Genomic DNA, 26651 nt, shown 5'->3' on the forward strand with positions numbered 1-26651 from the left:
ATAATTACATTTTGTTAAAAAACTTTGTTTTGTTTTTCAAAACCTTTGAAGTTAGCCCAATGAGTTTTAAGTCTGTCTTCCATAAGTTTTACTTTAGACTAAAGATTCCATAACAAAAACAATGATTATAAAACCATCACAACAATGTTTCTAAACCCAACCAATTCATGTATTATAATAACTCCCCCTACGGCAAACCTGCAGACTAATCGAATTCCAATTTGCCTGATTTGATTCACTCTTAAATATATCCTTAAAAAAGTAAGATTTGTACACTTTTAAATTAGAGCTATATTTGATTAGTAAGTATGTTTGCTGCTACAGGGAACATAAAAATTATATTCTGAGTAAAATGTGATCAGTACAAAATGAGAAATTGCTGGATAGTTTAATTAATGTTAATATTTTATTTATTATTTATTTATTTATATAAATGACAGTACTACATTACAGGCACATAGAGCCCAATTACAATGCAGAATTAAATTTTAAGTCCATTTTAGAAAGTCCATGCAGGCTTCTTGGTAGGTACACACAACACACAATTTACATAATATTAACTAAGACAAGATAACAACTTATAAATAATAATAAATAACATTTCATAAACAACAATAACATATTAATAAATCACGAGAACAAAAACTCTCAGAGAATGGTTAAAAAAATATATAGTTTTTTGTGCAGAAGAATACCCGTTGGGACGTATGCTGCGGCTATGGATGGGAAACAATTGTAAAAAACACTAAAAACAAGATCAGCTTTTGAAAAATGGTAAGATATTTACAAGAAATGTTGATTATATCGAACTGTTATGTAGGCCTACATCGTGAGTATTTCCATAATCTTTGAATCGACTCTTTTAAAGTCATTGGAAATTATGACTGTTATTCGTTTTAAAATAACGCCTGTACGTAATACTTTGCAATTGCTCGAATTCGAGCAACAGGTACACTAGTAACTATTTGATTTGGGTTGAGTAAAAATAAACACTCTGTAGTTTGTTCTACCTTATCTCAACAATTTAGGAAGTACTTTACAGTGGTGATGGAAAACTGAATGTTAATGTGTCTGTATACATAAATTCATGCAATCAGACAAGGGAAGTGTCTTGCACAAGCTAACTAGCTTATTTAAGAGTAGACACGGACAGCTATAAAGAGCAATATGCACTAAATATACAAAAATTTTTTGTGTACCTAAATTTCTATATTAGGTAGTTTAATTTGAGTAAAATGTTTGAAAATTGTCTAACCAATCTCCATTTTCCAGTTTCTCAGACATGGTAAACACATTGAGTTATTGGTCTGAGTCTTCCTGTTTGAATCTATACTTTCAAATAGTTTACTTTTGCATGAAATGTCTGTCTCTCTCTCTCTCCCTCTCTCTCTCCCTCTCTCTCTCTCTCTCTCTCTCTCTCTCTCTCTCTCTCTATCTCTCTCTCTCTCCCTCTCTCTATCCCGCTATCTCTGTGTGTGTATGTGTGGATGTGTACAGACCTACTAGTACAAACCATACCCGTGGTCTGATTTTGATGGCATTTTTTATGTGACTACTAATTAACACTTTATAATAACTTTAATAACTTAAATAACACATATAATAACTTAATAATAACACTTTAATAATGCTGTCTCCAGGTATATTTTTTTTGAAAAACTAGATTTTTTAAAAAATGGTTTTCTCATTACTCAAAATCAGATAATTTTTACCCAAGTTATCACTTTAACAGGACACATATATACAGGGTGTTTCTTTTTCAAAAACAACCCAAAAATTGTAAGTACCGTTAAGATACCTTTTAACGTAAAAAAGCTCATACGTTGAAACAGATATTCTTGTTTGGCTTTGTTTTCTTTACTTCACTGCCAATCAGCTGCTATATGCATTTCTTGCATGGTTATCTAAATGTAGTGTTTAATCGAGGCTCCTCTAGAAAAACACGCCATGCTGCAGGATCCATGGCGTCATCTTGTGGATAGATTCACTGTCAAACTGCATTATGTTTTATGTAAATAAGCTGGTTATTTGTTTTATATTTACGTCTGGCAACTTTAGTACAACTATCCACCACTGTGACGGAGCGTTGTGCTTGTGCTGCCCGCGCTGCAGCATTATGGCCTGTTTTTTCTAGTGGGCCTTGGTTAAATGCGACTCATTAATATAGCCCCAACACAATTACGATGCTTTCACATGCATAAAGAAGTGTGTTTGAAATGTGTTGTACTTTAAAAGTGAATCATTGGAAGGGAAGGTTTAAAATTAAGTTTCCAGGTGTGATTTCACTTTCAGCATTTAAAAAACTAATTATTCATAGAATTAAACTGGTTGGATTTTTGGATCTGTAGAAAATAAAAAAGTAGATCTACATTAGAAGGCCTAGGCCCTATATATTTGAGCTGAATTGAGCGGATGGTGGTTTTGGCCAGCGAAATCAAAATGAATAAGTAAATCATAGTCCTGGGTAGATAATTTGCAAAGTCAAGACAAAACTAGGTACAAAACTAGGTTGGTATGAGACCTACGGTAATAGCTTATTCCCTATATGGTAAATTCTTAAAAATAAACCTAAGCAACAGGATTACTAGGAGTTTTATAACAGATAGATAATACCTTACGTATACACACGGGTTTAACTGTTCACAAACAAATATGCCATAGGTTTATGAGGAGGATCCTAAGGAGGGGATTCGGGAAATTTGTGAAAATTAGACCTGTTTTTAGGCTATTTAGAGACATATAAAAGATATATTTGAATTGTAGGGAACAAATTTTAATTGTAAAAACACGTTTTAAGGTTAAGGAGGTTCAAACTGCTAAACCTTCCCCCTGGATACACCCCTGAATATATCAACAGATATAGTCTCTCCCAGGCTTGACACTCATTTAGTGATACAAGCTGTTGGCCCGTCCCTACGTACGGAATCGAATAGTCCATTCAAACTTTATATAGTTATATGAATATGTCTATTCATAATTCAAGCTTAGTTTAATCAGTCATAATTTATTGTTAAGAAATAACTGCCAAGATGTATTAAAATATGTGATCGTTGTTATTTTCCCAACCTTTCCGCAAAAAGTCGAGTAGTAAAATAATTTTCATAAACTTTCTTTTGAAGACTCGTGAGCTTCGATTCGTATACAGTAATGGTTATAGAGCCTTATTTAATTCCTATAATCAATGAGAAAATCACAGAGTAAATAAACTAACCTCATAGTTTTATAGAATATTTGTATATTCAAGAACGTATCAATGATTATAGCATTACACATATAGTATAAATAAGTCAACCCTACGTATGTCATTTAATTTTCATCCAAATGCTGAATTTTTGTCACAAACTCTGAATGTTTACAGCTGTTACGCAAATGGCAAATGGTTTTATACCAAAAGCTAATCTTAGAATGTTAGCGTCGGCTGCTAGACTTTCTAAAATTTTAAACTTATTTTCTGAAAAACTGAAACCATAAACTAAAATTATGGCTTCGACATTCCCTAGTTTTCAAAATTATCTTTCTTTCAACACAAAAATCATTAAAATTCGTCAAGTGGTTAACTCAGAATCGTTAAATAAAAAACCCTGTTGTCAAGTTTTAATATATAAGATAAGCAAACATATCTTGTAAGAGTAATGCAATATGCCAGGTTACAGTAATGACTATTCTAACATATATCGGAAAACAATTATCCGAGTGATAATTGATACTATTATACTGGACATGTTAAACATAGTAGGCTACCTACCACCATAGGCCTATTACAATGATTTTTATAGAGTAAATTATGTGTTTCGGTTCATCTTTAAGGAAAACAACAGATATTAGATATATTTTTAAAAATCCCATGAAAGCAGAAGTTGTATGAAATAATTGACTGAAGAAAATAGTTTCTATAAAAATACTAACTTAGGTCTTAGCTAAGCAATTTCCTCATTTGTCACAAAATTTAACTGCTATTTGTTTATATTGTAAAAAGGTTTGGATCGGTCTTACATTGAAACGTAAAAGGTAAAAATGATCAACTATGTCAAATCTTTCAAAATAAAAAAATTACAAGTTGCGTGTTTGTTGCAGCGGGCACCAACCTGGTGGGCAAGTTCACCCAGAGTGTTCGCAGGATCGTCCAGGATGTCAAGGACGAAGGCACTGCCAGTGAGTACAAAGAATTACTCTATTAAAAGAAAATTATTTTACCATGGAATATAGAGCATTTAATTCACTATCTTGTTTCTTAAAATAATTTGCAATTACAATTTTTTTTCTGAATATATTCTTGTCTCTGTCTATTTACAAATTCTCTACCGTATCTCAGGCACCGTATTGAGGCATGCTGCTTGACTGTAGGGGTGCGATTGGGCAATAGCTGAGCCTGACTCTGCAAGAAAAGCCCAAATGGTGTTAAGAAGAATAAGCTTATATTATTTTGAACCCTCCATAACAATACGTGTTTTGTAATTTAGAAATAATTTTACAGTAGATTTTGTTTTGTAACTACTGTACCAAAAAACATGTAGGCAGAGGGATGCTGTTAAAAAAGTTTTAAAAAAATTTATAGATGAGAGCAACGCAATAGTTGTCTAAGGCACTTTTTGTTCTCTGTCGGTAAGTACGAGTAGATGGTCAGACAATTGAGGAGGTGGGGTTTGAACAGAGACAACAAGACTCCTAGACCTGATGGGGTGCCACAATGAGGACCACCACCGCCAGTGACACTGACAGGCTGATGTTAAAAACCTGGCTGAGGGGGTGGTTCATCCCTTGTGCTGGAAAACAGCTAAGGTTGTGCTCGACAGGAAGGGACACCCAGACCTGCTCTTCTCTTACAGAAAGGTCACACTGCCTACGGCAGTTTCTTGAGGTTTGAGGAAACCGTTTTAGTTAGGTACGCCAATGATGTTGTGGCTTTGAAAGCTGCACCTAAAGTTGAGCTGGCCCACTTGAAACTGAACCGGGTCATGCATACTATCAACACATGGATGTCAGACCATACTCTATTGCTCACTTTAAGCACAACCGAGATCAAGATTCTGACTGAGAAGCTCATTGATACCATTGTGTGGTTGCACATGGGGTACATGTGAACTTATTGTGCCGCCACCGTACTTTGGGACATGGTGGACAGTAGGCTTATAGCTGGCGGTACCAGATGTTTCATAAGCGGACAAGGTGTATGGTGGTTTCTAATACATGTCTATACACAGGTGGGCAGACGAAGGAGGAGGTGATGGAGACCAATGAGAGGCTGAGAGCTGTCAGAGTGAGACTGGAGGAGTCCTACGACACAGCCAAGAAGGCACTGGTCACCCTCATGGCTAAGTACACAGAGAGCAAGAACACCCGCAATGTGTTCCAGCGGTACACCTTGCTTAAGGCTATGATAAAGGTAGGCCTGTAAAAAACCTTTGACTATTGATAAAACTAGATATTCAGTCCCATTGTTAAGATGTATCTAGTTTTAGAATAAAAATTTAAATAGTTCTATTATTGAGCCATCAACAAAGAGTCCTGATACTGTATCAATTGGTAATTTTTGTTGAATACACCAACTTTTTGAACAAGTCAAACTAAATGGACAATTTACTGTAACTTCTTTTATGTTACATCTAACTATCAGGGTCAAAAACTAAGGTGGAAGGGAAGATAGAATTGTGGTAGTAGTACACTCTAAATGGCTTATTAAACTATGTCCCCCTATCTAAATAAACGGTATCAGCATTCTGACACATACTTTCTCCCATAAGATTGTCAACAACCTTTCTCATGAGTAAGCGGTGAGAGTAAATATACGGAAATGGGATTTGTACAATTTTCTTCAGAATTTAAAGGACTATAACATACTACATTTTTATCAAAATCGTTCTAGCCAATTTTGGGAAAATCCGATTTTCCGTTATTTTATGGGAATTTAATGGGAAAATAACATAATTTAATATAACTTTTGAACCGTAATTTTTACAGAAATGGGATTTGTATCATTTTGTTTAGAATATAAAGGACTATAACATACTAAATTTTTATCAAAATCGTTCGGGCCATTTTTGAGAAAATCCTATTTTTCCAGTTTTTTATGGGGTTTTATGGGAAAATCCCCATTAAAAATAAAATTTTCTAAAAAATGACAAAAACTATCAAAATTGTAAGGATCATAACAAACTCTGTTAAATAAAAACCAGATTTTTGTCTAAAATCCTATTTTTTGTTATTTTATGGGGGTTTTATGGGAAAATAACATAATTTACCATAACTTTTGAACCGTAATTTTTACAGAAATGGGATTTGTACCATTTTGTTCAGAATTTCAAGGGCTACAACATACTAAATTTTTATCAAAATCGTTCGGGCCATTTTTGAGAAAATCAAATTTTTCCAGTTTTTTATGGGTTTTTATGGGAAAATCCACATAAAAAAAAATTTCAAAAAAATGAAAAAATCGCCTGGAGATACCACGGATTAGAACCTACATACCAAATTTCATTGAAATCGGACCACAGGTGTAGTCCCTAGCTCTGTACACATCCAGACACACAGACACACACACACACACACACACATTCATCACTTCAAAAACCACTTTTTTGGGTCCAGGGGGACCCAAAACGAATATATCCACTCAAAACTCAAACTCGAAAATTTTGACGAAAACAATACTTTCTCCATATACTATGGTATAGGGGGAGAAAGTAAATAAACGGTATCAGCATTCTGACACATACTTTCTCCCATAAGTTTGTCAACAGCCTTCATCGTGTGTAAGCGGTGAGAGTAAATATACGGAAATGGGATTTGAAAAATTTTGTTCAGAATTTAAAGGACTATAACATACTAAATTTCAATCAAAATTGTTCGAGCCAATTTTGGGAAAATCCGATTTTTCCGTTATTTTATGGGGTTTTATGGGCAAATCCCCATTAAAAATAAAAATTAAAAAAAATTAAAAAAAACTATAAAAATTGTAAGGACCATAACATACTATGTTAAATAAAAACCGGATTTTTGTCCAAAACCCTATTTTTCATTATTTTATGGGGTTTTTTTATGGGAAAATAACATAATTTACAATAACTTTTGAACCGTAATTTTTACAGAAATGGTATTTGTACCATTTTGTTCAGAATGTAAAGGGCTACAACATACTAAATTTTTATCAAAATCGTTCGGGCCATTTTTGAGAAAATCCGATTTTTCCAGTTTTTAATGGGTTTTTATGGGAAAATCCTCATTAAAAATCAAAATTTCAAAAAAATGAAAAAAACGCCTCGAGATACCATGGATTAGAACATGCATACCAAATTTCATCGAAATCGGACCACAGGTGTAGTCTCTAGCTCTGTACACATCCAGACACACAGACACACACACACACACACACGCACACACACACACACACACACACAGACATCACTTCGAAAACCACTTTTTTGGGTCCAGGGGGACCCAAAACGAATACATCCACTCAAAACTCAAACTCGAAAATTTTGACGAAAACAATACTTTCTCCATATACTATGGTATAGGGGGAGAAAGTAAAAATAGTAAAAGTAGGGCTACACAAAAATTATTATTTTTCCATGCCATTAAGTAAATGTAAAGGTAATAATTTAAAAAATTTACAGGACCACCAAAACAAATTTTTACTGTTTCCCCCTATTCATAGTACTTTATACTTTTTTAGTACTTTACTTTGAAATGGCGAACATACGAAGGTAGGTATTTTAAGCCAAGTGAATGGAGATGAGTGTAGGATGAGTGGCGCGTTGTTGTAGTCTCTTGTTACTGACTAAGGCCGACATGTTCCTTAGACAGAAATGTTACTGTTAGCCCATACAGCTAATGTAGCCTACAACTCCCACAGCTAACACATGATAAGCATTGTTGACAAACTATTGGGAGAATTGTTATGTCAGATTACTGATGGGATACCGTTTATTTCATTGTACTAAAACATACCTTAAATTCTTTTACATGTAATACTTAAATTACTTGTAATACTTTTAACTGTAATGGCAACCATACTATAAAATAAATAAATATTTAAAATTCTGATATTTTGAATTCTTTTAAGTTAAAGTTTGTAAAATTCATAGTACCGAACACTTAGTTGTATTGTATTTAAATTGAAGATTTTTTGTAGGATTTTATTTGGAGTAGTATTTACACCGATGATATTAGAGTATAGACACTATCGGCTACAAAGATAGTAAAGCTATGAAATCACGTGTTTACTAGGAAGTAATTCGCCTGGAGACCCAGTACTGGGCGCTTGTGGAGATACCAAAACAGGAGAAACAGGAGACAGTTCCAGCGTTTGTGCTACGAGCTTGTGCCATCATGGAAAAAACGCAGAAATCTGGGGAAGGAGTGAAGACCGCAGCCAAGATTGCCGAAGAGGAGGAAAAACGAAGGGAAAGAATGGAGAGGCTCAGTGGTAATTGTATATAAAATTATCCAAAATCCTCATTGATGTAGCTTAATATGAAGGGATAGCCAATAACAGGTACGGTTTGCTAACACAGAATTTGTTCTTTTTGCTAAGAAGGTAAATTCCTTGGATGTTGATTGTGGTCTTCTGGATAGGATTTTTTCTCACACATCCCAGGCTTCAAATGAGCAACTTTTTAAAGAACACATTTGTCACTTTAGTGATGGATTTTATTTAAATCTCCATCAGTTAAGTAAACAGAAACCGTTAAGAAACCAGTTAAGTAAACCTGGAGTAAACAGAAATTGTTTGCCACTAATTACTATATTCTGGATTAACTTATTTGACTGTTATCCAGTAAAACAATTAATTATTACAGTTTGATATAAACAAAATTGACTATTTATAATAAAAATGCTTGCTTTTTTAGGCTATGGATCAAAATGTATCTAATCATGCTTTATTATGTGAGATTTATCCAACATTACGCATAAGTAGACTTGTCAGAAACAATCAAGAACTATATTGTGTCAAAGGATCAGCCAGACACGGTAATGAAAGCTTTACAGTAATCTTGGAAAGTTAAACATGACTCTTTACCTCAGCACCTCAGTTAAATATTGGCATGCAGTGTTTGTGTAGGTTTCAGAGGTTGTTTTATTTTGTGTTATTTTGCTTAACTTGTTTTACCTAAATAAATAGAGTTAGTGTGATTTAATTAATTACATTTAATATATATGACTTGTTAGTCCATCATATTAACTAAAAACTATGATCAAAACTATGCACGCCATGGCGGCCAATATGCTGTAATTTTTTTTGTCTGTATTGAAAAACTGGTGCTGAAATAAAAATCGTGAAATCCCCTCCACCTCACCTTACCCTAACAACTATGAGGTGTATAGTCAATGCTTAAACCTTACACAGTCTTTTATGGCTCTGCCGCAGCCAGCCAGGGCTCACTGCAATAATAATTTATTGATTTTGTTAGAAGTTGAAGATTTGTTTGCTTAGGTACCGTACAAGTTACTTTTTCAAGCAGTACCTGTATTTCATATTTTTTATTGTTTTTTTTTTATTTCTATGGTTTTTTATATAATATTAAAAGGTTTTGTACCGATACCATATACATTATATGATTATGTACCAACCTCGACAACATTAACTTTGCTTGCAGATATGACAACAGCGCAAATCGAAGGAGAAAACACTCAGATGACCAACGATCTTTACCGTCTGCTGAAGAAATATTCCGGCCTTAGAAATCTCATAAGAGAATTAAAGGTAAATGCAAAATCAGAGTAAAGGATGCAGTTGGTATTTTGACAAATATGTCTTTTCATTTGAATAAATATTTTTAGATGTTTTATAAAAATGTATTTTTATGTGAGACGAATTGATACTTAATACAATAAGGTTTTTCCTTGTTACATCCCTTTTTCAGCCATCCAACGTAACCGATTTTTATGATTGAGATAGAGGATTCATTTTTGGTCTAACACACCTGTGAATGGATAATAAAAAGTTAATTTTCTTAAGGATTTTGTCCCCTAACATTTAATTTATTTCTAGAGTATTTTAAAAGATTCACTTAAATCCACTTTCTTAACAACGGTTTAGATGTGAATTGTAATTTAACAGCTGTTCCTTCAGTTGAATGTGTAACCACAGTCAGATTCTAAACAACTAAACAGTTTATACAAATGTAAAACAAATAGGCTACTTTAATGACAACTGTGACCTCATTGAAGTAGTTAAATCACTCTCTTTATAGTGTAGATCTATATTAAACAAATTAATTGTAAAACAGTAGTTCGAATCACCTGACAACTGTTCTAAACAAACATAATCTTGAAAAAGTAAATGGGTATTGCACTGGACTTATTTTGCCTTGGAAACAAGTTTTGGACCCTAGACTGTGCAATTTGCACACGGGTATCTTCATATTAATCTTATTCTCAAGAGCAAATTTCAGATTTATGAACAAATTATTATCAAAATAAACATCATGAGCACTAACATTTTTATAAGAAACTAGCTGAACCCGGCAGACGTTGTCTTGCCTTTGACTATTTATAATTTAAGTACCGTTACGTTTAATTGTCTCGTTCGCATGGCTCAATCACGTCCTGGTTGAAGTTCGTTCGCTACGCTCACTCACCTTTAGGTTGGAGCTCGTTCGCTACGCTCACTCACCTTTAGGTTGGAGCTCGTTCGCTGCGCTCACTTGCCTTTCAGGTTAGCTCGTTCGCTACGCTCACTTGCCTTCAGGTTAGCTCGTTCGCTACGCTAACTCGCCTCCAGGTTGAAGTTCGTTCGCTACGCTCACTCACCTTTTGGTTGCAAATTGGCAGTTGTCATAAATATAAAAGAAATAATAGTGCTGCACCCTGTTGGCAATCCTTGTAACTTTAAAGCTATTGAACATCATAGAACAGAACCAACTTGTTTAATTGAAACAGCTGTTAAGATTCATTAATTCCATTTCTCATAAGGTTAACATGGGAAACTCTAGATCCACTGGGGCGGAGCCGATTAGACGGATCACGAAATTGATGGTGTATAAACCTATTCCATGACATTCTACACGTATGTACCAAGTTTCGTGGCAATCGGTTCAGCGGTGTCCGAGTTTATCACCCCCAAACAAACAAACAAACAAATATATATACAAACATCCTCTTTTATACTTATAGATAGATTTTACCAAGGCAAAATTATTTGATGTAATGTTTGAACATTATCAACAAAAGTTGTTTTGTTACATATGTTTCCTTCAAATTTAGGTTTTGAACAACCAAATATAAATCAGCTGAACAGATATTTTTCAATCAACAAACCTATTTGACTGTCTGTGTTGAGTGGTTTGTAATAAGTGATTAGTTATTCTAGAAGAAAGCAAGAATGTTTTCCTGGAACACAGGTTATTAGTTGAGTGTTGGATAACATTTGCTTTCATCTGAAGGAAGAATTCTTTCGTTTGTAGTTGGCAATACTTTAGTCAGACCACATTACTTCCATATATTAGGTATTTATATTGTGTTATTTTACATACATGGCAAAATAAACTTCTTAAACTCTACATGAGAAATTGTTTCTAGTTGTCACAAGATAAATTACTTATATGTTTCCTTGATTAGATAAAAGATACTCTAAGTAATTTGTTGCCACTATGTTTAGTGAAGGGGCTTGCACGTTGTGTGAGTACCTTACCTAATTTATTGACACTACTACCGAAACCCCACCAAGGCTGACGTTAACCGAAACCCCCGGTCTGTGAGACCCCATTTGAAAAATATTGGACCCTGTTTAGAAACACACAAACCGAAACCCTCGGTCTGTGAGACCCCGCTTTAAAATACACTAACGCTTGGCTTCTGAGACGGACATGTTATGAACAGACGACCTGTCAAGGTCACGGCACCTATGCAAAATGAACAAACGATATATCAATAGGTAGGGAAGGAAAAGGGGGAAGGTATTGGGGGAATGGAATCTACCAAGTAAACAGTGTTGCCAACATGCGTTTTTGAAAATTCCCGTGGGCCTGTCAGACCGGGGTTTCGGTATTAGTGTTAAGTAATTGCTCAGATTTAATTAATATTTAGTATGTGATCTTTAGTAATGTTCCTCATGGTCATTTGAGGAATCAGCTTTGACTCCATTGACAAGCTGCAATAACTAATAACTTTCTTATTACCAAATCAAGTTAAAAAGGTTTTCCATGACTATTAGTAAATTGTTTTTTTTCTTAAACTTTTTTAGCAATATGTTGAGTAAATAAGTAGAATTTTATAAATGGATTTTTAATCCAAGCTCTGCTTAGATTAAAAGCAAATGGTAGGTACAGCAACGGGAACTAATAGAAAATATTCCCTTTGTATATTTCCCTTTGTTTTATATTTCTTTGTTTGAACTTCAAACAAAGGATAGAACATATGTTTTAAATATTAGGTAGAAGCCAATTATTTGAATCCTTTTTTTTCAAATTTCAGCATGGTTGAAGTTTACTAGAAAAATTCAACCAGTGTCAAAAATAGTACAAAACAAATCATTTAAATCAAACTCACATTCAGTTTGAGCGAGGAGGCAGGGCCGGACTTACCTATGGGCGGAGGGGGCGATCGCCCGGGGCCCCTGGGCCAAGGGGGGCCCCGACAGGGGCCCCCTTGCACAGTAGTTTTTATTAATAACTTCGAAAATTTATCAGACACTTACCAAATGGCCTTCTTTTGTAACAGCTTTATTTTTATTTTCGCTATCGTATATTTAAGGTTATTTTTAGGTACATTTTAAGGCATTAATAGGAACGAAATTCTTGACCCTAAGGGACTTTTCCTCAGAGTTGCACTGGGCCCCACGCCTTTAGGCCTGGTTTACACGAGCATATGTGCTAGGCTGTGATGGACAAGTTTCAGTTTCAATGAAGCCGCTCGCCCGAATGTACGGCCGTGGCGAATGAGTTGAAGGGGGGCCCGCGCTTGGGACAAAAATACAATAAATATGAAAACTCTTGTCCCAGTGTAGAACGTATCTTGTAAAATTGTGTTGTGTTGAATGGAGATTTACTGGAGTTCAAATACTTCTAAAAATAAACTGGTAATTAATTAAGTCTAGTTATGCGTCGAAATGTTGATCTCCAATTTAGTCATTGGAGTCAAAATCATACAGCGCCAGTAAGATTTTTAAAATCTATATAGACACTTTAAAACAACTAGAGTCGTCTGATGTTAACAGCCGCAACAATCAATGATAATGAGCTGATAAGGGATCCTGTCTAGTCCTGTCTGTCTCACGCACTCGCATACACACACATAAAATGTCTTTCGCCTACTCAAATCAATTTAAATCACTTTACTCCCATAGTTTGTTCTTTGAGACTAATGGTCACGTCAAGTTGGTTGAAATTGTCTTACTTTTTGAGTTATTTTATTGTAATTCTGCAAACTAACAGTACAAAAACAAAGCTGAAGTGAGTAATGTTGTATTCAATGCTATGTTTGTGTTGTATTAATCGATATTGGAACCATTTAACCATCTTTCAGTTACTCATATAAATAGTTAGCTTGTGAGTGTTTATTAGACATTGCAAGATTTTGCTCGTCAGTAAAAAACTCAAACTTGAAAGTCCTCAATGGTACTTTTCATGCTACGACTTTAACATACAGTATTATGAAAACAAGAATGCCATAGGTACCAAAACGATTATAAAAATAAAATAATCACACCTATATTGTAGTAATATTGAAAAATCATACAAATTGACGGCAATAATCTATAATTTAAATACGTAATAAACAAAAATATATCAATGCTTCTAATCCAAATATATTATGGTAGCCTACCATGCTACCATACCAAATATGCCGTCACTGGTACTACAAAGCAATTGAAACATTTGGTCAGAGTGTTTTAAATAGTGAATGCAAGAGATAAGGTTTCAAACATTTTTATTTTTTGTGTATAACATTAAAAGATGCTGTACGGTATATAAAAATATGTTAAAATAGTTATATTTTAAGAACGATTTTTGATATAGAACTTATTGCTTATTTGGCCTTAAATTTCTCTATTTAAAGCCTAAATTTATAAATTTTCCCCGGGGGAGGACCCCCGGACCCCCCTTTGGCTTGGGCGGGGGGGGGTATTCCATACCCCCCAATCCCCCCGGAGGGCCCCAAACACTGAAGACCTAGGGCCCCATTGGAAAATTTGCCCGGGGCCCCTGAAGCCCTAAGTCCGGCCCTGCGAGGAGGTGTAACAATATTTTCTTATGTTTATATTCAGTCAGGTTATTTGATCAGTTTTATTCATCAAACATTCAAGACCTACTCTCTTCCATCCTTCGTCAAACTTTAGCTCAGTGGGAAACTTGTAATACACTCACTTTCTCTTCCTTTGCATTTACTGAAGATTCCTCTATGACACTTTATATCTTGTTCTTGATTTAAACTCTCTCATGTTACATTACCCTTTCATTTTCACAAAATAACCCCTCTCTAGTTTCACAACTAAAATACTAAAAAAAAAACAACAAACTATCCCTGTGGTAGTTTGTCAGAAAATGTATAAATAAAATGCTAGTGATCAAATTTGTGTCAGCAGAACATTTATTTATTACTTTCATATTTTTGGCATGTTTGTTAAACTTTATATTTTCTTGTCCATATGCAAGATGTGAGTCTTTATAGAACAGGAATGAACTTTACTGGTACTGAATTTGATGTGCCAGCACTGGGATCCGTGATACTCATCCAAGACATCACCTTGGTTTCACAGTCAATACATGTCTCTTCTTGCTGTTCAGGGCTATTAAAAACTAAAATTTTAGTATAAAACATTCTTGCCACCAAGACTGATTGTATGAATTTATAACAGGTTACGTACCTTTGTCCGTCTCCAGTCTTATAAACAGTAGTCTAGGGATTACTAGTTTTTGGGTCATAATACCCATTCTCAAATCCAACTTAAAATTAGTCCATGAAATCCGACAGAAGTCTTCATCAATAAATAAACACACGTCAACAAGTAAAGTTCACATTTAACATAAAAAACATCTCAATAAAACGGTAGGCAGGCCACATGTAATCGCAATGAATAGCCGACACAGGCTGCAAGGTTTGTTGGTCTGTGTTGGTTTGTCCCGTGATTAAATGTGTCTAGCCTACTGCAGAAAAAAAATGTTTTTTTGGTAAATGTGAACTTTATGTTTTGACGTGTGTTTATTTCCTGACGAAGACTTCTGTAGGATTTCATGGACTAATTTGATGTTAGATTTGGGAATGTGTCTTATGACCCAAAACTAGTAATCCTCGGAGACTGCTGTTTATAAGACTGCAGGTATGAACAAAGGTATGGGGTTTCCTAACTAAAGTATGAAACATATTATTAATTTGTAATGTTTAAAGAAACATTTTTTAAACAGTTTTGTTTTAAGCTTAATACTGCAGATTACAATTCATAAATATGCAAATTGAATTACAATGAGCATGTCCCAAACCAACATACACAGCCTAAAAAATCATTAACTCCAAACATTATTCAAACCAAACTAAATATGGCACTTTATGACTTAAAGTACAGGAGTAACTTATAGCCTGTAAAAGTAAGAACGAAAGTACCTAATAAAAGTATTCTACAACCAAAAGCTATAAAATAATTACTTCTCAACCCACATCACAGAATAACACTGGGAGGAATAACATGAACTGAACATATTTTTTTAATAAGTGAAAGACTAAAAATCTCGAATGATATATGTTTCTGTGATTGCAGATCGAGTATATGAACTCTAAGGTGTACCCCATCTTCCCACGATACACCATTCTAAAGGACCTGATAAAGGACATCATGCACCACCCAGATTACATGGAGGTTTGCCACGAGGTGGACACCGTCTAGTAGACATTGGCTGCTGTACGCAACGTTCCCGACTACTCAACACTATCAATGTTGTATAAACTAAACTGTAAAGACAAATCATTAATGCCATGTTTATAACAGTGTAACTGTTCTTATGTATTAGATAAAAGTAAGGCTGTTTGAATTTGGTCATTTTTTATTGCTTTAGCTTTAAAGCTCTGAAAATGAGTTAGGAATGCCTTATTCTTACTTGTTGTTTGACTATGCATAGATTGGTGATGGAAAAACTGCACTTTCATAAACCATTAAAATACACTTATAAAAAAATAATTCAGAGAAAAAGAGGTAGTAGCTGTGTACTAAGTACTACATTTTACAGATGAAGTTTTTAAAATTATATTACACAATCAGCAACGGTATATTACAAAAGTAGCTTGAAAATATCAGTTTAACAATAATTTACAATACTGTGATTATAGGTTTTACAATAACTTACATTACCAATCATGCATAGCCGATAAAAAAGTATGTATTTTTTATCAAATAGATAAACTTTTCACTTAACCTAGCTGTGATGAGGGTGTATGAGATATCAACTCAGGGTACTGATCTGCTCTAGCATCTTATGACTGACTCAATAGCAACAATATGAGTTGTTAAAAATCAGTATTAAAGAATAGGTTGAAAATACACCACCTGTATAAAGCAGAGAATAGTTTTGGGCACATAGCTGTGGTTATCTACTAATCTATTTGTAAAATAATGTTTTATTCTTTGATTTCCAAATTGTAACATTCAATTGCCGAATGGTTTTTAAATCACTGTTAGAGACTTCAATAAATATTTGTGATTATGGTTTTCCAACAATTTATCTCTATTTAAACTAGTAAGTTCAATGTGAGGAGAAATTAATAACCTTGGCCAATAAATGTTGAATGTTCACAGTCAGTAGATTGTTCAAACTGTCTTGCAAAGTATTATAAAATGTTCACCATCTCTTACAGATAATATGTTACCGGTAGTTTGAAAATTCCTAAACAAGACATTCACTGCCAATGTATTGGATAGTAGATTACACATATCTCTTAATTTCTTCAGCTCATTATTCCTATTTTACACTGTAAAAAGCCTCACTATTTAAACTGTTTTGGTTCCTATAGTCTTTTACCAAATTTGTTTAGTAATTTTTACCTTTATACATTCAGATAATAATATAAAAGCTTGAAGTTTAGTTTTCTTAAAATTGTAACTAAATGAATGCTTCTACATGTCTTTTACAAGTTTATTGTCTACATGTCTATGTCGTGTCTATGTGATGCCTATTACATAAACTGTTTTTACTATTCCTCATCTATCATAGAAATAATTACTTAATACAGCTTATAAACTATGTAAATGGTCAATGAAGTTTTGCTGAAGTGCAGATTAGTTCTTTAATAGTAAGATATCTTGTTGAAGAAAATATTTTTGTAGTTTTTCCTTGTGCATTTGGTGGAATTGTTCAGGTGGTTTGTTATCTGTTCAAAATAAAAGTAACAGTTTCTTACATTAAAATGTAATAAACCAAAAACAAAGATTTGTTTGGTAAAAATGAAATGTTAATTGATTCAGTAAAAGGTTGTTAGATACTTTATATATTTTAAACTACTAGCTGCTTTCACTACCTATCACACTTATGCATACCACAGTCAGAGTCAGGGTACAAACAAATCCAACACAGTTGGACACAAATAAGTGACGAACTTCTTTAACATCTAGCCAGTACAAATATCAACTTTTTAAAACTAAGAAAAATTATACAAACGGGTATGACTATATAACATAGAGATACTTCAACAGTTGTGGTTACACTGTCTATCATTCCAAAATTGTGAAGACACTAGAAAAAATGTTAACATTCTCAAATGAAGAGCAGCGGTCATATACCGAGCTATGCTCCTCACTGTTCAACACGGAAGCTTTGGAGCATCATTACAGGCCGTACTGTGCATGGCTGCACCATGGAATGTGTTTGTACCCTAACTACACTATTTTGAAATATGAAAATGCCATTCCCACGAGTTAGTCATTAGTAAGTTACTCATACGAAAAAATTCACTTACCACTTGATGAAATCTAAGAATTCTAAATTGTGTAACTAAGAAGTTTTTAAGCCATCTGCAATTAAAACAATTAAATATTCCGATTCTTTCTTCGTTATCTTAGTTTGGTAGTTTATTTTGAAAGTATACAGCATTTGTCTATTGTTTAACACCCTGACAATCAACGATTTTGTAAAACACACAAGAACATTACGGTACGTGTTTCACTAATATTCTAGTGTTTGTATACAAGTATTCCTTTATCATGATTGTCGATGCTATTGATAACTTTGCTATGGATGTTTCCAGTTGATCTGGAAGGTAAGATTTCATTCAATATTGACTGCTGGGCACTCAATATTCGGCACAGTATTATACATTATTGTTGAATACTAAGTTGCATAGAGCCAGTAGACAGAGTTTAATCATATTGTTTCTTTACTATTTTCTCCTCGGCAGACACTCCCTTAATTAGCTCATAACCAATCATTCAGCTCAGTAGCATAACAAACCTCAACCGGTCAGATTAACATTGAATTGTTTTGGTAAAAAAAGTATAGGCACACTTCTGTTTTCAAAAAAAGTGTAATAATAATAACACAACATTTTGGATAACATTTTTGTGAACTAATATTGAGATTGATTTTAATGAAAATATTGAGGTTGTTGATGAATGCTTGAGCTCCTACAAGACAGGATTTATGGAGTAAGTTATGCCACTGTCTCATAACATTGTCTGTTTTTGCAGACAGTATTTGAGTTAAAAAAAAAATAATTTTCACAGGAGTCACGTTTATAAGGCATCGGGGCTCACGTTAGACCAAATCTTTTGTTTGTTTCATAAAAAAAAACAATTGATGTGTTACATTGAATATAACTGTATCATGAGCGAGCGGGTGAATATTTCAATTTGAAGTTTTTTTTTGTTTATACAACTCGACTAGTTTTATATTACACTTTGAACTAGAAATTAAAACTAGATACTTAAGTTGCCTTATTATTTTTACACTTGTTGCAGTATAGATATATCCTCATTCTTATTATCAATAATAATAATGACTTTAGTAGTGTCCACCTTTTTTATGAAGGATGTTTCTGAAATTAGCATCTTTAATAAAATATTATAAAGAAGGAATTCAATTGAATTATGTAAATATGACAAGAATCATAAGGGGGAACAAATACATGCTATTTGACACAATACCTTTGCCAAACCTTAGATGTTGTACGTTCACTCATAGTTTGATAATGAGTAATCTTTTCTTTGTAAATAAATGCACTATTACAATGTACTGTGGTCCCAACACAAGCTATGGTCACAAATAGATTAACTAGAATTTTTATTCGTAGCGTTTTCAAAATGGTGCTTCTCAGGGCCGGGTTTAAGACACAACCAGAAACAGCCAAATGTAAAAGTTAAAACTTACAATGAAGGATGAAAATCAGCTGTACTTAATAAAGATTATTAGGAGATATAATGAAAGCGATATGGGAAATAAATTAAAATTTCAAACACAAAAACATAATGTCCCTAATATGGCTCTGTTTGAAATAAAGGAGCATAAACATCAGGAAATAATTTATTAATTAATATTATAAGGCCTTACCTTAGCAATCCTGTTTTATTGCTAAGGCAAGGCCTTTTAATATCAATTATCATATAAGCAATCCAGATGGCAAAAATGATTGATAAGAACATTTGTACCAATGAGCTTAGCTTTTTATTCAGTAGCACCATTATCTTTGGGACACTTAAGTTCTATTCATAGGCGAAGGTAGCAAACAGAAATTATAAACACTAGATTTTAATGACAACTATTCTTATCCAGACTTTCAGACAATAATTTTCTGAACATAATTGATTCATACAAGATTTTTCTGAATGAAGATAAATTTGTTTAATGCTGGAGTGGATATCATATTGAATCTATTTAAGAAGGTACAAAACATTGACAATCCATTTTTATTTTACCAAAAACTATTTTTTTTTTCATTTTGGTCGCGAAGTAATTTTAAGGATTCACATTCTCAATCAACTAAGTGGGCTGGAAAGAAAATAATTGAAACCTGTTGAAAGCAATTAAAAAGAAATAATGTTAAATCCGCCCCTGCTTGTATTTCAAAAGTACCTGTGTCTTTTTCCAGTTAAGGGCACCAACAGTACAAACAAACCATATCAAGCATTGTAGTTGCTCTGTACTGTGTAGAATAGTGTCGAACCACACGGCTAATTATGCTAACCCTCACTGTAAACTCTCGCTTGTCACATCACTGGCATAATATGTAAATGTCAAGCCAGGATCCAAATAGTTAGAAGGGATCTTTAAGAAAAATAAATACAAATTTTATTAATGTTTTTTAACATTTAACATTTTATTGACAGAATACTATTTCAGAGACATCCTGCATTTATGAGATTTTAGATTGTTCAAAGGTGTGTTGCTTTAGCAACTAAGCTGATTAAACATAATTTTCCTTATTTTTAGAAATATGATAAGTTTTACGTAAAATAGAAAAATATTTTGTTCACTCAAGGTGCTAAAACTACTTTCAATATGCCTCCTTAAGACAGAAACAGAACCGATCCTAACACTGTTAAATTGGTTTGATTGAATTGGTTTGGTTCTGTTGAGATTTGGTCTTCACAGAGTTATTTTCTAATGTACAGTATTCAATTCAAACCAATAAGTTACATGCTGACAAAGTACAGGGTCTTACTCGTTATAGTTATATCATGCCTTGGGGGCAGTTGAATTAAGTCAATTAATTACTCAAACATATAAGGACATGGATTATTTTTATATAATGCAGAACCAATGTTGATGTTTGATTTGTTGATTGGCATTTTATCGGCCTAAACTTGTATGTTGTGAGTATATTTTGTGATAAATATTTTGAAACTTTAGTTTTTCATACCTGACATTACAATAATTGTGTTCTGAATGTTTTAGAATCATACAGCTTTTCTGTCTTCTAAGATAAAGCATAGTTTCATATTTGTAATTGTATTAGTGAAAAGTCAAGAATGTTTTTCTACCTGTAAATGTTAACCACAGGCTGGGTGCTGTGCATTCTATTTCCAAACTGAATTTACACTTTGATTACATATTTTTATTTTGAAGTGAAAACCTTGATGCTACCTTTACTTAATCTAAGCCCGTTACATTTTTTAATGAAATATGCATCAATGACAAAGTTACCTACCTGATATATATTTGTCAGGTCCTGAAAGTATTACAGTGAGAGCCTTGATTGTATAACTTCTTCTGTTTTATGTCTAGAGAAATTAATTTTATAAAAAATAATTTCAAAGATAGTGTTTGAAGTAAATCTTTTGCCTCTTTTAATTGAAGAGAATGTTAATGAATTACGTGAAAGAGTGTAATCTTAATCAAATGGTTAAGATGCATCATTTTGGCAATAATAAGTCCTATATGTTAACAAGATAGTAGTGAATTACTCCAATTGAGTATGTTTAAAATGTTATACTACAGGATTGCCACCAAGAAATCATTTTTCAACAAAAACTCGAAAGGGACAATAGACATTTATTAAGAAACAGAACATAGCGCTTTACATAACATTATAAAAATAAATATACTGATATCTGAACATTCAAAACACAATTGGCAACGACTTTCTTTTGAACTTGGGTTATGTGTAACTAAGCCATGTAAAAGAATTGAAAACATTAAGTGTCTGTCTAGTGAATGTTTTGCAGCCTCTATAGAGTTACTCCACTAAGTTTTAACTGTAGTTCTGTGTTCATGAAATACTGTACCGGTATTCAACATTACTGTAGGCCTACAGCCATTACATCTCCTATCTCCATAGCTCGGTTAGACTCATAGGTTCAAACCTGAATAATTAATTTTAACAATTCCATCAACTTACTGCCTGAATGTTCAGACTGTTAGGAAAGTCTGCTTTGGTGCAAGGATCTATGTTTAGTCTGGTATAGTCACTAAATAAATACATTAGACACATTGATTTGTAAAGTGTACAAAATAGTTATTTACTGGTACCGTACTCCGTGTTGTTTATGTTAATATTATACTAGTTAAGCATTAGGTGTTTGACAGCACAGTTGAATTGATTAAGGAATGATTGTCCCAGATAATTTATAAAATTGTTCAGTGAACATTTGTTGTTAACAAATTGAAACAGAACACCTACAATGAAAAATTCATACACAATACTAAATCTAACTTTTATAGTATGAGTGGAATCAAAGAGGGAATGACTTGAGCTTTAAGATCAACTTAAACATTGAAAGTAAAATTTAAGCTTATGAACTAAAAGTCTCATCACAAATATGGAAGTATGTTGAACAGAAAACTTACTGAACAATTTTATTTAATGTAAAATGTTTTAGGCATTGTCTAAAAAAAAGAGAGTTGCCTGATTATTGTAGCGTTGAACGTGTTGGTTGTAAAAGTTTTAAAATGTACATCAAAATATATTTCTATTTTGTTAATATATTGTTGAGATACTAATCTATTATTGATGATATTAGGATATTTACTACAATTTTGTTGATAGGTTAAAATTTATTGTATTTTTTCTTCTTCCTGCCTGATTTTGTTGTTAACAGCATCTTTTTAATCCATGGCAAAAAACCACGAAACTACCATACATCTAACAAATTGCTTTACTAGCATTTATGTTTAGAATCTGTCATGTCAGTGTCATATAAAACTACTGTACACTCAATTTAGTTTTTTTTTCTTTTCAATAAATACCTAAGGTTTCAGTTGCAAAATAAAATCACCACAGCTTAGTCCAGATTACACCATTGCAAGGAAGTTGAACTTAGTAAAGAAAAGCTGTGCTGCAAGTGTTAAGCAAAACTTGACATTACTTCTGCAAACGTAAATGACCTATACATTGAAATCCTGGCCCTTCATTAGAAAGTGGCGAGGATTGGTCACATCCTTATCACTCTTGATATTATTCTAAAAAAAAAGGTAATAAGGTACAGTTAACAACAATATCATGTGGGATGGAAGGAATGTGTAAATAGTTTTACCATTGTCTAACTAAGAAAGGGGTCTGTAAGTAATCAAATTATAATGGTAATTTCAGATTTGTAGCATTATAATGTCAATAAAATCCGTTCCCAGTTCTGGTTCTTAAATTAAAACCTAAGGAACACCAACTATGGGTCTCTTTATATACAGGGTGTTTTTTTTAAAGCAACTCAAATTATAAGTATTGTGAGACATATTTTAACAAAAAAATAAGGCCATATGTTGGTATTCCTGTTTTCTTCACTTCATTGCCTTCATCAGTGTTTTTCTAAGCTTAATAGAGTATGCATTGTAGGTATACATTTTCTAAGTATTCTTCTACAATATATACTCTTGAGCTTGTGAAAACACCATGTTGAGTCTTATCTTCATCCAATAGTCAATGGTTTTATTCATTATAAATTCCTAAAACACTAAACCTCATGGACAACAATGCAACAATGCATATCAGCCGATAAGCAATGAAGTGAAGAAAACTGGTATACAAACATATGAGCTTGTTTTGTCGTTCTATAGGTGTCTCACAGTACTTGTCATTTGGCTAACGTTATAAAAACTCGCTGTATGACAAATTAAAGATAATAAAATCATTTATAAAAACTGTTTTTGAGTTATTTACATCCAAACTGTTTGTGTAGTATTTTTAGATGCCACCCTCTACAACCACATTTGATCAATTCATTTTAACAGACCCCTAATTTAAGGACCAAAGGTCTCTATGTACGTTTATAGTACTGTTTAGTTAGGCTATTGTGTACGCTTAGTGTAGTAGTTTACGTCTATCGGCTAGGCTTCATCAAGTTGTGCGATATGCGATACATGACTGCCAGCAAATATCTATCACTTTGTTTGTTGTATAGGTATTAACAATATCGGGAACAATTATAATTTCATGTGCATTTAATGGTGTGACTGTGCGTTTGTGTTAGTCAATGAGACATGTTATGTATAACAAGCAAATGGAGCATTGTAAACTGTTGATGTTACTGCAAGAATGTAATGTGTCGCCAAATCATTAGTTTTTGTTTGTTGCTTTATTTTTAATAAAGAATGGATATCTTTTAAGCAAAGCATTTATTGAAATACGTTGTACGTCATTTATTATTCCTAAGATCCTGAGTTTCAAACAAATGGCAAACTAATTTATTTGTTAGGTATTATGTCTGCAACACAAGCCCAGGCAAAAGTTTCTCTACAATATACATTGTTTCTGAGAAATCTCACTGAAACTTTAAAATGGATGACAGTAGTTTCTATCAAGAGGTTGTTCAATGGAAAACATTAGGCCTAAAACTCCAAGTGTTGATGTTGGAAATCTCCACACATGCATTGTGAAGCACCAGGTGTGTGGAGAAACAACAACAATTACATACAATATAAAGACACTGAATGGTACACAAGCTTGTATGTATCTCTTTATAGAAGGGGATTAGATTATATTATGAGAAATCTCAATGAAAATTAAGTTTTTATTTTGGTATGCCAATAAATAAGATAAACCTTTGGTTACATATAAGAATTACATAGTCTCAGGAGCACCATATAATTAAGCAAGAGAGATATAAACATATAGGCACATATTTGGTATTTGTTTGGCGAGTTTGTGCAGTCTATCTCGCTCTTCAAAAGTTTACAACCACTCGGATGCTGGAAAAAGATTCTAGAGTTAGATACACCATAGATAACAGAGAAATTGTAGAGACTCTTTACAAATTAATATCCCATGTGGTGTAACAGTAATACTATGTGTTACAATGAGGTTACTGGTAACATTTTACACTCAATAGTTATACAGAAAGAGCGTTCATTAATAACAGAAAGATAAGTAACTTCAATCTTCTCAAAACAAGTAATAATTAGAATTAGACTGTTGAAAATTCGGACTATTGTGTTGGACAGGTGATCTCCTCGGAGACGACCATAACTTAACCGTACAGCCTTTAAAAGTCATGGTATTATAATACCAGGCTAATGTTGCTGCAAGGCTAAGCTTATACAACAGTAAAGTTCATCACTCTAATATTTCAAATCATGATACAGTGATAATTGTAATGTAAATTAGGCATTCAAAACCTTTCCATAATACCCAATCTGAAATTTCTACTACCTTCTGCATACAGCCTATGTTGGTAATAATTACTATCAGAAAAAAGCATATACAATATACAGGGTGTCCCGGAACTCTCTACCAATGTTTTAGGGCATTGCTCCTGGGTAATAAACATACCTAAATATCATATTAAAATTGTCCGGAAGTCCTTAGTTACTCACACAGCCCCATTTTGTTTTTTTCAGTTATTAATTTTTTTCTAAAGAATGGTTAAACATACTAAATGGAAACTTGGCACAAACATTTATAACAACTAGACAAAGCTACAAAAAAAGTATGACGATTTTTCAAATTCATAAAACAAAATGGCGGCCATTTAAAATTTTGTTTCTTAAATCACTCAAAAACCGTTGATTTTACAAAAATTCTACAAGAATAATTTTTTTAAGGTAATTTTATTACAAATTGATCGACACCTTAATCTTTAAGATCGGACGAGTATTAACTGAGATATGGCAGTTTTAGTCATACGTGACCGCTGGAGGTTAGTTGCAGCGCATACTTAAAAAAATTATTTTTGTAAAATTTTTGTAAAATCAACGGTTTTTGAGTAATTTAAGAAACAAAATTTTAAGCAGCCGCCATTATGTTTTATGAATTTTAAAAATCGTCATAATTTTTTTGTATTTTTTTCTAGTTGTCATAAATGTTTGTGCAAAGTTTCAACTTCGTATGTTTAACCAATTTTCAGAAAAAATTAGTAATTGAAAAAAAAACAAAATGGCGGCTATCTGAGTAACTAAGGACTTCCGGACAATTTAAATATGATATTTAGATATGTTTCTTACCCAGGAACTATGCCCTAAAATATTGTTAACTCACCTTATAATATCCATTTTAGGTTAGGCCTATTCTATAAATGTTTAAAGTTAATAAGTTAACAAAGATATGAATTACAAAAGGTGTTTTATTTAAACAAATGACCAATTAACATGCAATGAGAAAAGGCTTGACGTTACAATGGTTGTACAATGGTACAAGGATTGACAATGGTGTGTGGGGTTGAAATTAAATTGAAATAAAAGATAAATTGGAATAATAACTTGAAGGTTCAAATCAAATAATTTAGATGTGATATATCTCAGGGTAGGGTGTCGTGCTGGCTTGAATGCTAAGAATTAATAAATTTGATAGTGTCCAAGTATAGGCCTAATTAAGGTGTTTAACTTACACAATCCCAACAATGAAAAAATCTAATTTTGGTGTTGTCCAAAAGGTAATTCCAATTAGCACAAAATTTAAAAGAGTTTAAAGATAAGGTTATACTTAATTTTGAAGATAACAATGATAACAATGTTGAGTCCTCTTGAGGTTTAGGCTACTGTGATATAACTTGAAACTGGTCTTCTTGATGAATGAATTTGATTTAGGTAAAAATTTGACTCCTTCTTCTAACAATTTCAACTTCTCCAAGTTAATGGCTTCCTTCTCTCTCAATCCATGTTCACATCATTCATTGTTGAACACATGGGATCACTTTCACTGCTTCTTAAATTTTGATTCCTTAAGGACTAATTTTGCAATGATATTATAAGAAATTTGGATGTATTGCAATTCTCTTACATATTTAATAAATAATTAGGTTGTGGGCTTTGTAAAAAAATATATATATTTAGGCTATGGAATGAATATTATTAATGATTAATTGA

General features: G+C 33.0%; 2 protein-coding genes across 2 annotated transcripts in view; one reads left to right on the forward strand and one right to left on the reverse strand.

Moving 5' to 3' along the window:
- The window catches only part of LOC128983477 (uncharacterized), a 270262-nt gene extending 246293 nt beyond the window's left edge, over positions 1-23969 (forward strand). Inside the window, exons 4-8 of the mRNA XM_054402775.1 lie at positions 4075-4152; positions 5202-5383; positions 8227-8425; positions 9597-9703; positions 15695-23969. Coding sequence (XP_054258750.1) covers positions 4075-4152; positions 5202-5383; positions 8227-8425; positions 9597-9703; positions 15695-15820 — 692 coding nt within the window. The 3' untranslated portion in view covers positions 15821-23969. The remainder of the gene's footprint in view (positions 1-4074; positions 4153-5201; positions 5384-8226; positions 8426-9596; positions 9704-15694) is intronic.
- A 378-nt stretch (positions 23970-24347) lies between these two features.
- LOC128983478 (alcohol dehydrogenase class-3) overlaps positions 24348-26651 on the reverse strand; it is a 35961-nt gene continuing 33657 nt past the window's right edge. Inside the window, exon 10 of the mRNA XM_054402776.1 lies at positions 24348-24539. Within this exon, the coding sequence (XP_054258751.1) occupies positions 24515-24539 (25 nt within the window). The 3' untranslated portion in view covers positions 24348-24514. The remainder of the gene's footprint in view (positions 24540-26651) is intronic.

Source organism: Macrosteles quadrilineatus, unplaced genomic scaffold, assembly GCF_028750875.1.
Source record: "Macrosteles quadrilineatus isolate MER2022 unplaced genomic scaffold, UCM_ALF_1.0 Scaffold_1__1_contigs__length_201487025, whole genome shotgun sequence".
NCBI lineage: Eukaryota > Metazoa > Arthropoda > Insecta > Hemiptera > Cicadellidae > Macrosteles > Macrosteles quadrilineatus.